General features: G+C 39.0%; 1 protein-coding gene across 11 annotated transcripts in view; it reads left to right on the top strand.

Annotated features, from left to right (window-relative positions):
- Positions 1–15,088, top strand: part of TENM2 (teneurin transmembrane protein 2) — a 1,058,578-nt gene that overhangs the window by 815,638 nt on the left and 227,852 nt on the right. For all 11 annotated transcript variants that reach the window (XM_078385828.1, XM_078385826.1, XM_078385824.1 and 8 more), the window contains one exon: positions 736–974. In XM_078385828.1, coding sequence (XP_078241954.1) covers positions 736–974 — 239 coding nt within the window. The remainder of the gene's footprint in view (positions 1–735; positions 975–15,088) is intronic.

Genomic DNA, 15,088 nt, shown 5'->3' with positions numbered 1-15,088 from the left:
GTGTGTTATAGAGGTAGCTATTTGAACAATTTTCAGACTGCAAATTGTGCAAAATATACCTGTCTGTTTCCTTGTTGGGTGAACCACTTGATAACCCATTACTGTACACCACTCTTCCAGAGTCTGAACTAGGTTCACATTAAGCTTCGTATGGCTTCCATTAGCCTTCTGGGCATAATTAAGGAAGCTCGTCTTAGCTTCTAATGCCTTGAACTGTATTTAGAAACTACCAGATTTGAAACTCCTTAAGTATATAATTTGTTCAACAGGTTTCTATTTCAACAGCATAGATTATGCATTTTCTTCTTGTATTTATGTCACGCCTTTCCTTTCTAAGCTTGCCAGTGCTAAACCTGAATATCATTTAAATCAGTGTCTTTCTGCTTGGGCTGGCATTTAGTCACTAAATAAGCAAGATGATGGGAGACTACTGTTCTTTGTTATTATTATTTCAGTATACAAATTTAACCTAATATGGAAAAACAACAAGGATTCATATGGCATATTAAAGACTAGCAGTTTTTATTTGACACAAACTTTTATGGATCCTTCATCAGAAGACCATTTCTAGTATGGAAACATGATGGAAATTATTTTTAAAAACCCAGATGAGATATCAAAACTAAGCATGATAGATCAAAGTGTAAACTTCTCTTTTTCTACCTTATTCTGTACTTCCAAAAATTTGGGTAAACAACTGTACTGTTAACTCTGATTAATTTCTGTGCATTTCAGGCATTTTTTGTTCAAGACATCTTCTGGAACAACTCCTCTGTTCAGTAGTTCTTCCCCTGGATATCCTTTGACCTCAGGAACAGTTTACACACCACCTCCCAGGCTGCTACCTAGAAATACTTTCTCCCGAAATGCATTCAAGTTGAAAAAGCCCTCAAAGTACTGTAGCTGGAAATGTGCTGCTTTATCAGCTATCGCTGCTGCAATCTTGCTTGCCATACTCCTGGCCTATTTCATAGGTAAGTCTGTGTTTCAGAAACTATCATGTGAACAATTTGACATAATTCATCCTATTGCATTTCTTCAAACATACTAGCAAGTAAAATATGAGCAAGTACATTCTTTCCTAAATCCTTTTGACAGAAGATTAGGCGGGAGTACACTGTGTTAACAGAGGCAGGAGAAGTACATTTATTAAGGAGCTGGGGATTTTAGATGCAATTTAATTTTAGCCAGATTTTTTATATTTCCTTTCAACATCTTTTCAACCCACTGAAATTTTCTTGATAGTTTGGGCTGTCCGATGCCTTGCCGTAAACCTTGATGACTGCTTCTTCTATACTGCTTTGGAATCACTGCAGCTCTTGGTTTCATCAAATGACCCAGTTCTCTCATGGTGGAATAACCTTGTGGCAAAAGAAAATTTGAGGGTTCAGTATTTAATTCAGTAAATATTCCCATGAGCAAGTTTGCATCCCCTCCCCCCCGCAATGGCTGTAAGTCAATGTTGGCCACACGAGACACAAATTCTAAGTGAGCTGTAATATAGCCCCTATTTACTTACTGCAGTTATGTTTTGTTCTGTTACACAATATCAGATACTTTTCAGATAAGCTCAATATACATAAAGCCTCTCCTTAACTTTTGTTCTTATTCCATCTATGTCATGCTTTGCAGCACTGATTTAGCTGCTTTTGTACTCTTTCACTGTTAGCTTGTGTGTTGCCTTTATTTCTGAATCTGCTTGTTCCTTGTGCTATTGTCTGGTACCAGGGTATTGATCTTGCTTTTTGAGTGTCCTGAGATGTTAAGTCTACTATATCAAGACAATCAGGCAGTCAATGAGCTTTTCGACCTCCACCATAATTGTAACGACAGCCATAAATTTGCAAATTCTATAACTTTCTTCAGATCTAGCAATTTTAATTCTATGATTACATAGTAGGAATACTGTTCCAGTTATGAAAGATGTGCAACCATTACTTAGGCTGCATGCAGCAAACTCCAGATACCAGTGCAATTTGCTTCTGACACAATTTATTTGTGGAAAGAACAGAAATGAGTCAAAAATAGCTTTTCTATGGGCCAATATATGGAGGGCTAATAAAAAGGAGCAGAATGGAGAATGGCATCTGTGAATGAAGAATAAGTTTTCCATAAAAGAGAAAAATACAAGAAACATTGTTATATAAGGCCACAATCTTAAATGCCCTTACTACTGAAGAAGCCACATTGATCACAGTGAAAGTTACTTTTCAGCCTGTTAGATTTCAGTTTACCTGACATAAAAGCAGATATCCCGTCTTCCATATTTATTAAGATAGACTTTGAAAATATATAAGCAAAATGGTCAAAAGCAGTTCTCAATATGGTTGATGCCTCTCTTCCCTCTTCCTAATGTTTCTCCCACCTTGTTTAAAGATTTTCCTTTTTTATATAGAATTGCTTTTAACTATATTGTTATATTTTGTTGTAAGCCGTCTAGAGTGGTCTTAATCGACTAGATAGGCGGGATATAAATAAATAAATAAATAAATAAATAAATAAATAAATAAATAAATAAATAAATAAATAAATAAATAAATAAATAAATAATGCCTGGGTGTGAGCTTGGGACTCCATATAAACTGCTCTGGACTTCCTAAAGGACAATGAAATAGACTGAATTTAGGAAAGAGAGGGAGAGAGGGAGCAAACTTTCTACTAACATGCAAATATTTTTTTACTTTTTAATTTTCTAGGGTTTGGGTTTTGTTTGTTTGTTCTGCAAATTCTATGTCTAATTGTGTATTTAAGATGTACACATTTATTACTTACAAAAAAGTAATCATTTAGGACGGTGTCCTGTTTCATTCAGCAGCTAGTAAAATGCTTCTGAATTCAAAAGTAATGTCTGGAAGCACTTGTACTCTGGGTCAAAAAGTGTGTGCAATATAGATCGATTGCTTCTGTGCTCATCCTGCATAACCCAGAAGGCAGCCAAACTGACATAGAAGCTACATTGCCAAAATAAAGTGCTAAAGATGTAAATATTATTATCCCAAGGTGGAAGGAGTGTCACCAAAATGATTTTTTTTTTCATCATTCATCCCTTGGCAAGGTGACATTTTAGCTTAGTAGAGGCATTAAATTGTATTTAGGATATTCTTAATTTGCAGCTTCTACAGATGGAAAGACACTGATATCCAATGGCCAGAATCTCATTGTTTAGCATAATACTATAAATCACACTAGAGTTGGCTTGGTCATGTTGTGAGACTGCCTGACAGTCGGATTCCAAAAGATCTCCTGTATGGAGAATTAGTGAAGGGAAATCTCCCCAGAGGGAGACCGCAGCTGCAATACAAGGATATCTGCAAGCGGGATCTGAAAACCTTAGGAATGGAGCTCAACAGATGGGAAACATTGACATCTGAGCATTCAGCCTGGAGGCAGGCGGTGCATCACGGCCTTTCCCAATTTGAAGAGTCCCTTGTCCAGCAGGCCGAGGCGAAGAGGCAGTCCTGAAACCTGCAAAATCAGGGAGCTGGACGGGGACAGATTGTATTTATCTTCAGTGTGGAAGGGATTGTCACTCTCAAATTGGCTTTCTCAGCCACTCTAGACGCTGTTCCAAGTCATCTATTCAGAGCACGTTACCACAGTCTCTCGAAACTGAAGGATGCCTACTAGAGTAATACAGTAAGTCATAATTAGAATAGGCTTATTTGAATCAATATAACTTATTTGTTAATTTTTAATTTTTATTTTACTTAAAATATTTTACCCCACCTTTCTCCTCGAAAGACCCAAGGCACCTCACATCTTTAAAGACAATATAAACAGCTAAAAACAGCAAGTGTGCAAATATGGAAAAAGAATTAAACAAATATATTAAAAATGGTAAATGAAATCAATACTAAAAATACATTTAAAGCAACACCGTGAAAACCCCTCTCAGACTGCCAGTCACTGAGGAAAAGCCTGTCTGAAGAGGAGTTAAAACCCTGTTGATCCGGTGAACCTCAATTAGTAAGCTCTACTATGCTAAGTAACAGGATTTTGGCCAGTATATAGAATAATTTAACCCCTGAACTCCAGTATCTATAGCAGGGATAGAGAATGTTAGCTCTTCAGATTTGTTAGACAATAACTTCCAAGGGGTGATCATTGCTTGTGCTTTCAGAAGCTGATGGGACTTGGCATTCAGCATCTGTTCTTCATTACTGCATGCTCATGAACCATCAATTTAGCAAGAATCAATATTTAGTTAGCATGTTTTATTATTATATTATATAGGAATAGAATATTGCAAGGGAGGGTTAACTGATTAATATTTCAGAACATCAGACTCCACTAGCTTAGACCTAAAAATAAACCCATCATTGTTTCATAAGGAAGTGGTCCACAGTTTGGCTCTGTACCATCTTTCACTTTTTCCAGAAACAATATTTCTTGACAAAAACTACAAAAATACACTTACTTGTACTGTGAGAGAAAATTAAAAGATGAAAAACAAGTGACTCAGGTCAAAGAAGAACATAGACATCAAACTACTGACGCAGAGAAAACATGGTCACTTTATCAGAGTGTGTGCCTCTGTGTGTATGCACAATGACCAACACATTCCAGCAGTTTGCCCCAAACAAAGTATCATTAACTCAGTGGTTCTTAACCTTGGATTACTCAGGAGTTTTGGACTGCAACTCCCAGAAGCCTTCACCACCAGCTGTGCTGGCTGGGATTTCTGGGAGTTGCAGTTCAAAAGCATCTGGGTAACCCAAGGTTAAGAACCACTGCATTAACTGATTCCTAAGATGGTGGTGAAACGATTATGTTATAAAAAAACACACTTCAGCATGAAGTGAGTTAATACTATAGGCACTTCAGAAATCATAGATCTGCCATCTTGACCAAGAAATTGGAATAACCAGTGACTAAAAAGGTAAAGGTAAAGGTTCCACTTGACAATTTTTGTCCAGTCGTGTTCGACTCTAGGGGGCGGTGCTCATCCCCGTTTCCAAGCCATAGAGCCAGCGTTTTGTCCGAAGACAATCTTACGTGGTCATATGGCCAGTGCGACTTAGACACGGAACACTGTTACCTTCCCACCGAGGTGGTCCCTATTTATCTACTTGCATTTGCATGCTTTTGAACTGCTAGGTTGGCGGGAGCTGGGACAAGCGACAGGTGCTCAGTCCATCACGTGGATTCGATCTTACGACTGCTGGTCTTGTGACCCTGCAGCACAGGCTTCTCGGTTTAGCCCACAGCGCCACCACATCCCTCAATAACCAGTGACTAGGCATTCCAGTGACTAGGCATTCCAAAATAATATCATAGCTTATCTGCTTTGTCTGTGATTGTGGCAGAGATATCATCAGATCCAAAAAAAAAAAAAAAATCAGATGAGGGAAATTTTGGATTTATAAAATGGGCACCTTCGCACCTCAGGGTCTGAAGTACCTGACAGTATTTCCCAATTTTGGAATACTCTGTCCTTTTTCAAACCTCTGCTGCCTTGTGGCTATATCCACTCAAGGAAAAGGCTTCAGGAGTTAACCTAGAGGCAAAATCTGGAGCTGGAATCCCGAAGGCAGTTCGTGTTGTTCTGGCAACTCCTGCGATGTCGCTGGAACCAGTTGTATTGGCTCTTACCTTTCCATTGGGCTATTTCAGCGACGTAGAGAGGGGGGATTTGCTGCTTGGGTAGCAGCCTATTCTCCATATTATTTTACCCAGGCTTCGTGCTCTGGAGATGACACTCCCCAGGTACTCCACACAGAGCACAGTCTCTGGAGACTGAAGGATGCCTAAGGAAGGTATGCTATAACTGCCACCTTGAAAACAGAAAACCAATGAAGGGAAGAGCCAAAATCTTGTGCCATATTATCCTGCGTTGTCAGTCCCTTTTGTGTTTAAGATCTTCAGTCTGGTTCATTTTCAGTTAGCTCAGACTGTGACATATATACATACATACGCACGAAGAAAGCAAGTGTATTGATTTGGTGAGAACCTTTATTTATAGGGGTTTCCAGTGTGACTAGATTTGTCAATCCTGCTAACATCATATGACATCTAAACTACAGATTTATATTGTCAAATTCTGTTTCTGCAGGCATCAGCATGTTGTGTCAAAACCTTGTCACCACTTTGTCGGGATATTTCAGATACCCCCAAACTAAGACAGAACAAATTCCATTTGCTGCTTGCAGAAGGAATGACATGGGGGGGGGGAGGGTTTGATCCCATTTAAAGCAGGGCCTCTGTAGGGAAACAGCCGCCTTGCCTTCAATGGTTAGATCAAGGCATATGCTACAAGTCCTATTCCTCTCCTATCTTTCCACTTTACAGCTAGAGGAGTACTTGTCAGTTAAATGCATTTTAGTTCTTTCCTTCCATGCCAAAGTTAAAGAATTAGAAAGTCACCTTGTCATTTTTTCACTACAGTAATTCTTGCCAAATGTAAAATGCTATGTTTTAAGTGTTCCTCTAAACTACTTTGACTTCTGTCAATCTGACTCTGTGCTTAGAAAAGCATCGGGCCATCAACACGTCAGTATGTTAAAAGCGTGGTAATTTGGGGTACTTAGGGTTTCCTTGGGAAACAATAGAGGTATTATTTTCTAGGGAAGCTAAAAGCCTGCCATGTATTTAAAGTTGTTCTACTTGAAAATTGATATGTTGAGACTCATGCTGATGAATTTTAGAGTGCTGGGACTATTTTGTCGCTTTCCATCATGTGAAAGAGACCTGGGCTTAGAAAAATAAAAGAGAAATGACAGAAGGATATGGTGAAGATAAGATACTTATATAACAGCTATAGTATATGTACAGAATAGCATAAACACTTGCAACCTATTATGTTTTTTTGTTTGTTTTTGACTTTGGTGCAGGTATATAAATACAATTTGTTTCTTTACCTTATCCTGCTTTTCTCCCTTTGTAAGAACCTAGGACAGCTTACAAAATGATGGAAAAACAGATACCACTAAAACCTCTCTCTCTCTCTCTTATACACACAGAGAGAGAGAGAGAGAGAGGCCAGAATCTTACTATGGATGAAGTAAAGGCTGGACCTGGCATATAAAAGCTGCCAGAAAGGGACTGGTCGAGTGTGTAGGAGTTGTGGTGAATGTCTTCTTGAAACAGAGCAGGGGCCCAGCATTCTTAAAGAAGGCAATAAATTGTCAGACCATTGTTGAAAAAGCCCTCCTTAGATCCTGCAATGCTGAATAACTACCCTTCCCCCCCGAATTACAACAATATGCAATACATTTTATCCCAGCAAGTCTGAGCTGTTGACAAACAGGGCTCTACAATGTCATGAAGAGTGGTTCTTCATTACATTTCAGGATGCTGTTGTTCCACAATGTGACCTTGCCAATTTTGCCCTGAAATATACAAAGAAGTTTATATTGATTTGTTTCAAGGTCTTCCATTTAAGTATCAGGAAGAAAGATTCAGTAACATTCCATGTATGACCTGTGTATATCTGTATGGAAGCAAAGAGGTAGAAATCGGTATCACACTTATGTATACTTACGTAATTTTCACAAAGATGAAAAGCAGATTTGCTCTTGGATAACTCCATCACTAGAAATAACTTTTGAGTGGTGGTGAAAAATATCTTATTATAAACAGACGATATAGCTGGAGCTGAATTTGTTGCAACTTTTGCATTCCAAACTATTAATACCTGTAAGTTTTTTCTTACATATTTCTTAGGTCCGTTTGTTCGTTTAGTCATTTAGTCGTGTCCGACTCTTCGTGACCCCATGGACCAGAGCACGCCAGGCCCTCCTATCTTCTACTGCCTCCCGGAGTTGGGTCAGATTCATGTTGGTAGCTTCGGTGGACACTGTCCAACCATCTCGTCCTCTGTCGTCCCCTTCTCCTCTTGCCTTCACACTTTCCCAACATTAAGGTCTTTTCCAGGGAGTCCTCTCTTCTCATGAGATGGCCAAAGTATTGGAGCCTCAGCTTCAGGATCTGTCCTTCCAGTGAGCACTCAGGGTTGATTTCCTTTAGAATGGATAGGTTTGTTCTCCTTGCAGTCCAGGGGATTCTCAAGAGCCTCCTCCAGCACCACAATTCAAAGGCATCAATTCTTTGGCGGTTAGCTTTCTTTATGGTCCAGCTCTCACTTCCATACATCACTACAGGAAAAACCATAGCTTTGACTATTCGGACTTTTGTTGTCAAGGCTTTTTAAGATGCTGTCAAGGTTTGTCATCGCTTTCCTCCCAAGAAGCAGGCGTCTTTTAATTTCATGGCTGCTGTCCCCATCTGCAGTGATTATGGAGCCCAAGAAAGTAAGATCTGTCACTGCCTCCATATCTTCTCCTTCTATTTGCCAGGATGTGATGGGGCCAGTGGCCATGATCTTAGTTTTTTTGATGTTGAGTTTCAGGCCGTTTTTTGCACTCTCCTCTTTCACCCTCATTACAAAGTTCTTTAGTTCCTCCTCACTTTCTGCCATCAGAGTGGCATCATCTGCATATCGGAGGTACTTGTAAGTTATTTCTTAACTTGTAAGTTATTTCTTATATTCAAATAACTTGTTATTTCTTACAAGTACGTACAGCTCCAACTAACTGTGCTGAAGAATATGACACTGAAAGTGTTTATGCAAGCACCTGAAAGGAAACTGATCACACACCAAAACATTTTATAATCATAGGTGACTAGAGTGCAAAAAAAATTGTTGTTAATTTTTTTTAAAAATGCCACAACCCGGTTACAGGTGAGACTACTGTATTGTGGACAAGAAGCTACTATTAGCATAGAATATGGACAGAATGGTTTCCTATAGGCAAAGCTGTCAGACAAGGGTGGATTTTATCCCCTTATCTGTTCAATCCATACACAGAACATATCATACAGAAAGCCAGGCTAGATTCAGATGAAAGAGAGAGAATTGGTGGAAGAAAAATCTGTATTTTAAGAAATGCAGATGACACCATCTTATTGGCAGAAAGCAGGAATGTCTAGAAATGACTTTTAGAGAAAGTGAAAGAAGAAAGCGCCAAAGCAGGACTGTAGGTGAAGAAAACAGAAATCATGACTACAGAAGAACTGCAAAACCTTAATATTGACAATTAAGAAACTGAAATGCTGATTTTGTATACCTTGGTTCAATCATCAATCCAAATGGAGATTGCAGCCAAGGAATCACAAGAAGGCTGAGGGGTAGAACGGCAGCAATTAAAGAATTAGAAAAGATAATCAAGTGTAAGGATGTATCACTGGAGACCAAATATGAGACAGACTGACTCCCTAACGGAAGCCACAGGCTTGAGTTTACAAGAGCTGAGCAGGACAGCTGAGGACAGGGCATTTTGGATATCTCTCATTCATAGGGTCATTGTAAGTCAGAGGCAACTTGCTGGCTCATAACAACGTTTTTTTTCCCGGAAAACTATTAAGATATTGTTTTGAGCTTGTTTAAATATTTAATAATGAAAAAATATAGTGGTACTTCTAAAAAAAAAAAAAAGCAAGCCCCATTCTATAAAATCCAATATTTGTTTTGGAACTGTTTTGAAATAGGTTCCGAGAACTGTTCGTAAGTTGTGTGCCCCTATATATGCAAGGAAGCTCATAACCTGAAGGCATGGTCATGGAATAACATCATCAGTATAGCCATACTATGCAGATAGTTTCTGAATCACAAACTACTAGTTTGAGAGATGCCACTTCATGCTTGCAGTCTGTCATGCACTGAATGATGTGGAGATGATTCAGGACATAGGACATGTTTCACTAGAAGTGTTTGAAAGATAAACACACACTGAAAACAGTAAAGGATATCTGAGTTTATGAAAAGTGGCTTACTATGCCTGTGAGGCTGGAATGAATTTGCTTTTTCTGGCTGCCATGTTTGGCATCTCTGTTACAAGGATTGCAGCTGGATTTAGCTGAAGGTCAAGGTGAATGAGCCAATTAAAGAATAAATCTTAAGAACTTTTTGGCATTGCCTGTTGGTTAAGATAAGAAGAGGAAGAGCTCGTACTGACCTTATTCATCTCTTTCCTCCCCCCCCTCCTTCTCATAGGTACTCTGGTCAATGGCTAACATTTCATTCATTTTTATTGTACAAATTTATGTGGTTTGCCACCTGACCTTTACTTTTCCATTTTACTTTATCCAGCATACCGGAGTTTAGATACCACCCTGTGCCTTAATTTTCCAAAACCAACAGTATTAGCTGAAATCTGGAGGTGCTCTCAGATTAAAAATAAATACAGATTGCATGGCTTTATATATCATTTCTCACAGTTTTAATCACTCCTAGTGATAATGGCCAGTATCTTGTTCAGTGTTTACAAGCATTTGGAGTGCCAACTGCCATGATCTGATCAGGTGCCTGTGCACACAGCCAGGCATATGATTGGCACCTTATCATATCTCCATGGTAATTTCAGAGTTGGAATTCTGTATGTATGAATATTGAATAGGATATTGGCCATTGACTTAGCCTGCTTATCAGGCCGAACCATGATTCTGTGCAATGTACACGAGCACTAGGAGACTTATGTTAAGTGTCCTTCTGCTTCCTCCTGCTTTCATGGTCAGGAAGATAGTTTTTTTTTCTTAAAGACTCATATTGTTGAATGATAGTTTCCCATTCAAGCAAACTGACATTTGTTCAGTGTTTAAACAAACTTGCTCTGCAATCTGTGGCTGCTGTGAAACCATGATTCCCAGCTCATCTGAAACAAGATGTTGAACAAAAGCAAAAATAGAAGCTTCCAGCATCCTACTATCCATGTAACAGGAGAAGGGAAGGAACATGTGAACTTGCACCAGTTCATACAAGTCACACTAAACCACATGTCACACTAAACCATGGCTTATTAGGATTATTTGTGTGATCTGCCCCTGTTCTTTCCACAAACTAATTTAGTTGGCTCTGTGGCTGGGTGGGGATTTTAATTCCAGTCTCCCAGTTTGTCTCCTCTGCCTCTGAAACATCTCTTTATATTTAAACAATGGAAAGGGTATGGTTTGGAAATTTAGGTTTTAGGTCAAATAGAGTCTTAGAGATTTCAGTGGTTATTACCTTAATGCATGTCTTGCCTGACAGATTGACCTAAAGAAATTTGTAATGTTGACACTCAGTTCATTCATGTCTCCGAGTAAGTTAACAGTGAATTTTCAAGAACCTGCTTTTAGTTTTAACAGATTTGGGACTCCTGCTGCTATGATACGGGATCTGGAATCAGGAGCTGTTTAATTTGAGTGGTGTGATTAACATACACTTTACTATTGCAGTGCTGCCTGCATTTTTAATGGTTTTTTTGCTACTGAGAAAGATTTCAGCAGAGCATACTTTCTGTAAATCAGGCTGGTCTTTCATGCCCTGGAAAATCACAATTATATCGTCAAGGTGGAAATCCTTTGCACACCCACTTGGAAGGAAATCCTATTAAAGTCAGTGGTTTTTAGTTTTAAGTAAACATTATCAGATTGGGCCACACAGAAGAAAAAGATGTCTATATGATGTAGCCATCATATACCTGTAATTTTCAAGGGCTGTCCTGATAATTTGGCAATGTTAATTTTTGGCCAGCGTTTTTGTACCAAACAAATGAACTTCACTCTCTACATACAGGATGTTTCTAACTCCAGCTATCATCATCTTGCTGTTATGCCTTCTTCAGAACCATCGGAGTAAATTTTTCCCCTGTGGCCACTTTGGCATTACTTTCTGTAGGTGTGTGTAAACTTCATTCACAAGGGGTTACTGTCTCAGTAAATACTTCACAATACTTTTCATTCTGATTACCCTTCTGATGCAATTGTGCCTGTCTCTTTACCTGCTCGGATCACTCTAGATGTCTTTTTACAGTCAGAACTAATGAAAGCTTTTGCTGTAGTCTGGGGAAGGAACTAGTATGCTGTTGCTATTTTACAAGTTGATCTAATAAAACATTGAAAAATAGATGTAGTAAAAATAGATTTACAGTAATATTCAGCACGCCAGGAAATTCCATGAGGATTTGGAGGAGCTTTTCCTTCACAGATATTGCTCCAGCCATTCTTATGAATCTCGCCTTTTTTTATATAAATGGGCAGGATCAAATGGCCAGAATTTATAGAGGAAGCTACTCTAATGAATGGATAAGATTCTGGGCAACAGAGGCACATTATGTGATTTATTTATTATTTTAAAGATAATCAGCTTAAATTAGCACATGGCAACTCCCAAGGAACGGAATACGATATATATATATGACATTTTAAAAATGCAATTTGTTTCAGGACTGTAAGCTTTCTTTCTGTTCTCTAAGCCATTACAGGGATCATCTCTTCAAAGAGTACTTTTGCCTGCATGGCTCGGCCCTTTGATAAGACTTGTCTGCATTATATCATAGCCTTGCATACTGATGCCAGGCCTTTACTCAGCAGGAAGAGTGAGCTTGAGGTTCTCTACCAGTCAAAAATATCTGTGTTAAATAACTTGTGTGGCAGTTCACTCTGAAAAGTCAGTGTTCAATAGCTTTCAAAATTTCTCATTTCTTTCACAGGGGGTTACACTGTGGGCTGCAGAATAGAACATATAGCATGCTATATATATATATAGGATGACTAAGTTATATTTGGTGATTCATTTACAGCTTGGCTGGAAAGATTCTAGTATTGCATGCAGCTTGACTCCAGGTATATGACCTCATAACGTATATGTCTTGGTTGAAAGTGCGTCCCTGTTCCTGAGTTTCCTAAACGTTTGAGATACAGATTATTTGGGGGAGGGAAATGTATCTTCTGACACACAGGTTGTTGGATATTAAGCTGACAATATTTTCCCCCCTCCTCACAGAGGGCTGCAGTTTTTGATTGGTGCTCTCCTTTGGAGTTTTGGGTTTTTAGAAAGGCCAGGGGTTTTGTTTGTTTTTGTCCTAGTAAAATGTGTGTTTTCTATATGAACCCATAAACATTGAGGGGTGATGTGCAATATCCAGCACCAGATCTCCTGATGTCCCCCTACATGCACAAACACACACACACTGCCACAGTACCCATATACCTTTAAGAGCATGGCATTAAATGGATGGGTGTAGTGAAAGGAGTTTAAGCAGTCCCTCCTTGAGTGCCACTGTCTTAATAAAAATCTGAACCCTCCAGTTGCTGGTTTAAAGTAAGGCTGTGGTCACACTAATGAAATATTATCCAGTTCTTCCCCTTTGATTCCACAGTTTAAATTATCAGTCATACGATGTACGGGCATTAGTGAACCATTTACCTGGCAAGCATGCTAACTGTGGACCGTTTCTTGGTTGTCGAGTGACTTCAATTTGGGGGGGGGGAGGTTGGGGATCTTTTTATAAAAAAAAGTTGCAGAGCTGAGTGTGTGAATGATCTTATTGCAACTTTTTTTGAACTACTGTCACCATGAATGGCCTTTTAAAGTGTTTCCATGGTGTTTGTGTCGATGCATCTCAACCAGTCTCAACAAGAAACTCTGGGCACTTATTTAATTGGAAGGAAATAACTCGTAACCCAAAAACACATTGGGATGCACATCCTGGGATAAATGCCACACAATCTCAAAGCACAACAGGAATGCAAGTAAAAGTCCCATAACCACAAGGTGACCATGGCCTAACTGTGTGTGTGTGTGTGTTTGTGTGTAATGCTGGTAAACAGTTACATGCATACATCTGTTTTGCCATACATGTCTTTAGAGATACAGTATTAATTATTGCTGTGTATTTTTATTCTTATTCTTATTCTTATTCTTATTCTTATTCTTATTCTTATTCTTATTTATTTATTTATTTATTTATTTATTTGTTTGTTTGTTTGTTTGTTTGTTTGTTTATTTATTTATTTATTTATTTATTTATTTGCATAACCACCACCACCACCACCTTGTATTTCCACAGAACTAGAGGTGGGTATGAACCACCAGTTTGGCAGTTCATGCAAATATATTTGCGAAGGCTTTCATGGCTGGTATCTAATGGTTGTTCTGGGTTTTTCGGGCTCTTTGGTCATTTTCTGAAGGTTGTTCTTCCTAACGTTTCACCAGTATTCTCTTTCAAAATACTGAAATACTGGACAACACCAGCAATCATTACGTTAGTATTTCAGTATTCTATTTCAAAATACTGAAATACTGGACAACACCAGCAATCATTACGTCAGACTGCACAGGGAAGCCATTGAAATCCACAAGCACCAGCACAGTTTCAACAAAAAAGAGGAAAGTATGAAGCTCAACAAAACTTGGCTCCCAGCTCTCAAAAATACAATGTGCAAAAGGTCAACGAACTCTACCCAGCCACGACAGGGGATCACTACACACAAAAGACCAGCTAATGACACCCATCAACCACAGGAACAGATAATCCCTAGCACAACAATACACCCACAACAATACACACTAATCACCCATCTACAGAAAAAGACAAAAGCCTATCTCACAGCCATAAATACTGCACTCCCAAGCCAACTACACCAGAGCACAGGTTGCTGTCCTGTGAAGATGCCGGCCACAGAGACTGGCAAAACGTTAGGAAGAACAACCTTCAGAACATGGCCAAAGAGCCCGAAAAACCCAGAACAACCAGTTCATGCTAACTTGTTTTTCAGCCAAACAGATGGTTGGCATTTCCCAGCCCCACCTCCTCTGGTGTGCACCCCCCCTCCCTGAGGCAGCACTCCGGTTTCCCTGTCCTACCTCCTCTGGGTACTGCCTCTGAGTGTGGGCCCGCTGGAGGAGCCAGGGCTGGGAAACACTGAACATCCATTTGGCTGAAAAATGAACTGACACAAACGGCTGGTTAGGCAATTCATGCCCATCTCTATACAGGAACCTTATATGTTCTGTTTTGTGTATTTCTGTTTTACATTTTAAAAAATGTGCAGAAACACTACTATTTGTGTGCAAAATGAAAGGTTTCTTACACAACGTGCAATAGAGGGGGTGTTCTTTCTTTCTTTCTTTCTTTCTTTCTTTCTTTCTTTCTTTCTTTCTTTCTTTCTTTCTTTCTTTCTTTCTTTCTTTCTTTCTTTCTTTCTTTCTTTCTTTCTTTCTGTCTTTCTTTCTTTCTTTCTCTCTCTCTCTCTCTCTCTCTCTCTCTTTCTTTCTTTCTTTCTTTCTTTCTTTCTTTCTTTCTTTCTTTCTTTCTTTCTTTCTTTCTTT

This window comes from Pogona vitticeps, chromosome 2 (genome assembly GCF_051106095.1).
Source record: "Pogona vitticeps strain Pit_001003342236 chromosome 2, PviZW2.1, whole genome shotgun sequence".
NCBI classification, from domain to species: domain Eukaryota; kingdom Metazoa; phylum Chordata; class Lepidosauria; order Squamata; family Agamidae; genus Pogona; species Pogona vitticeps.
This window is presented reverse-complemented; position numbering and strand designations above follow the sequence as displayed.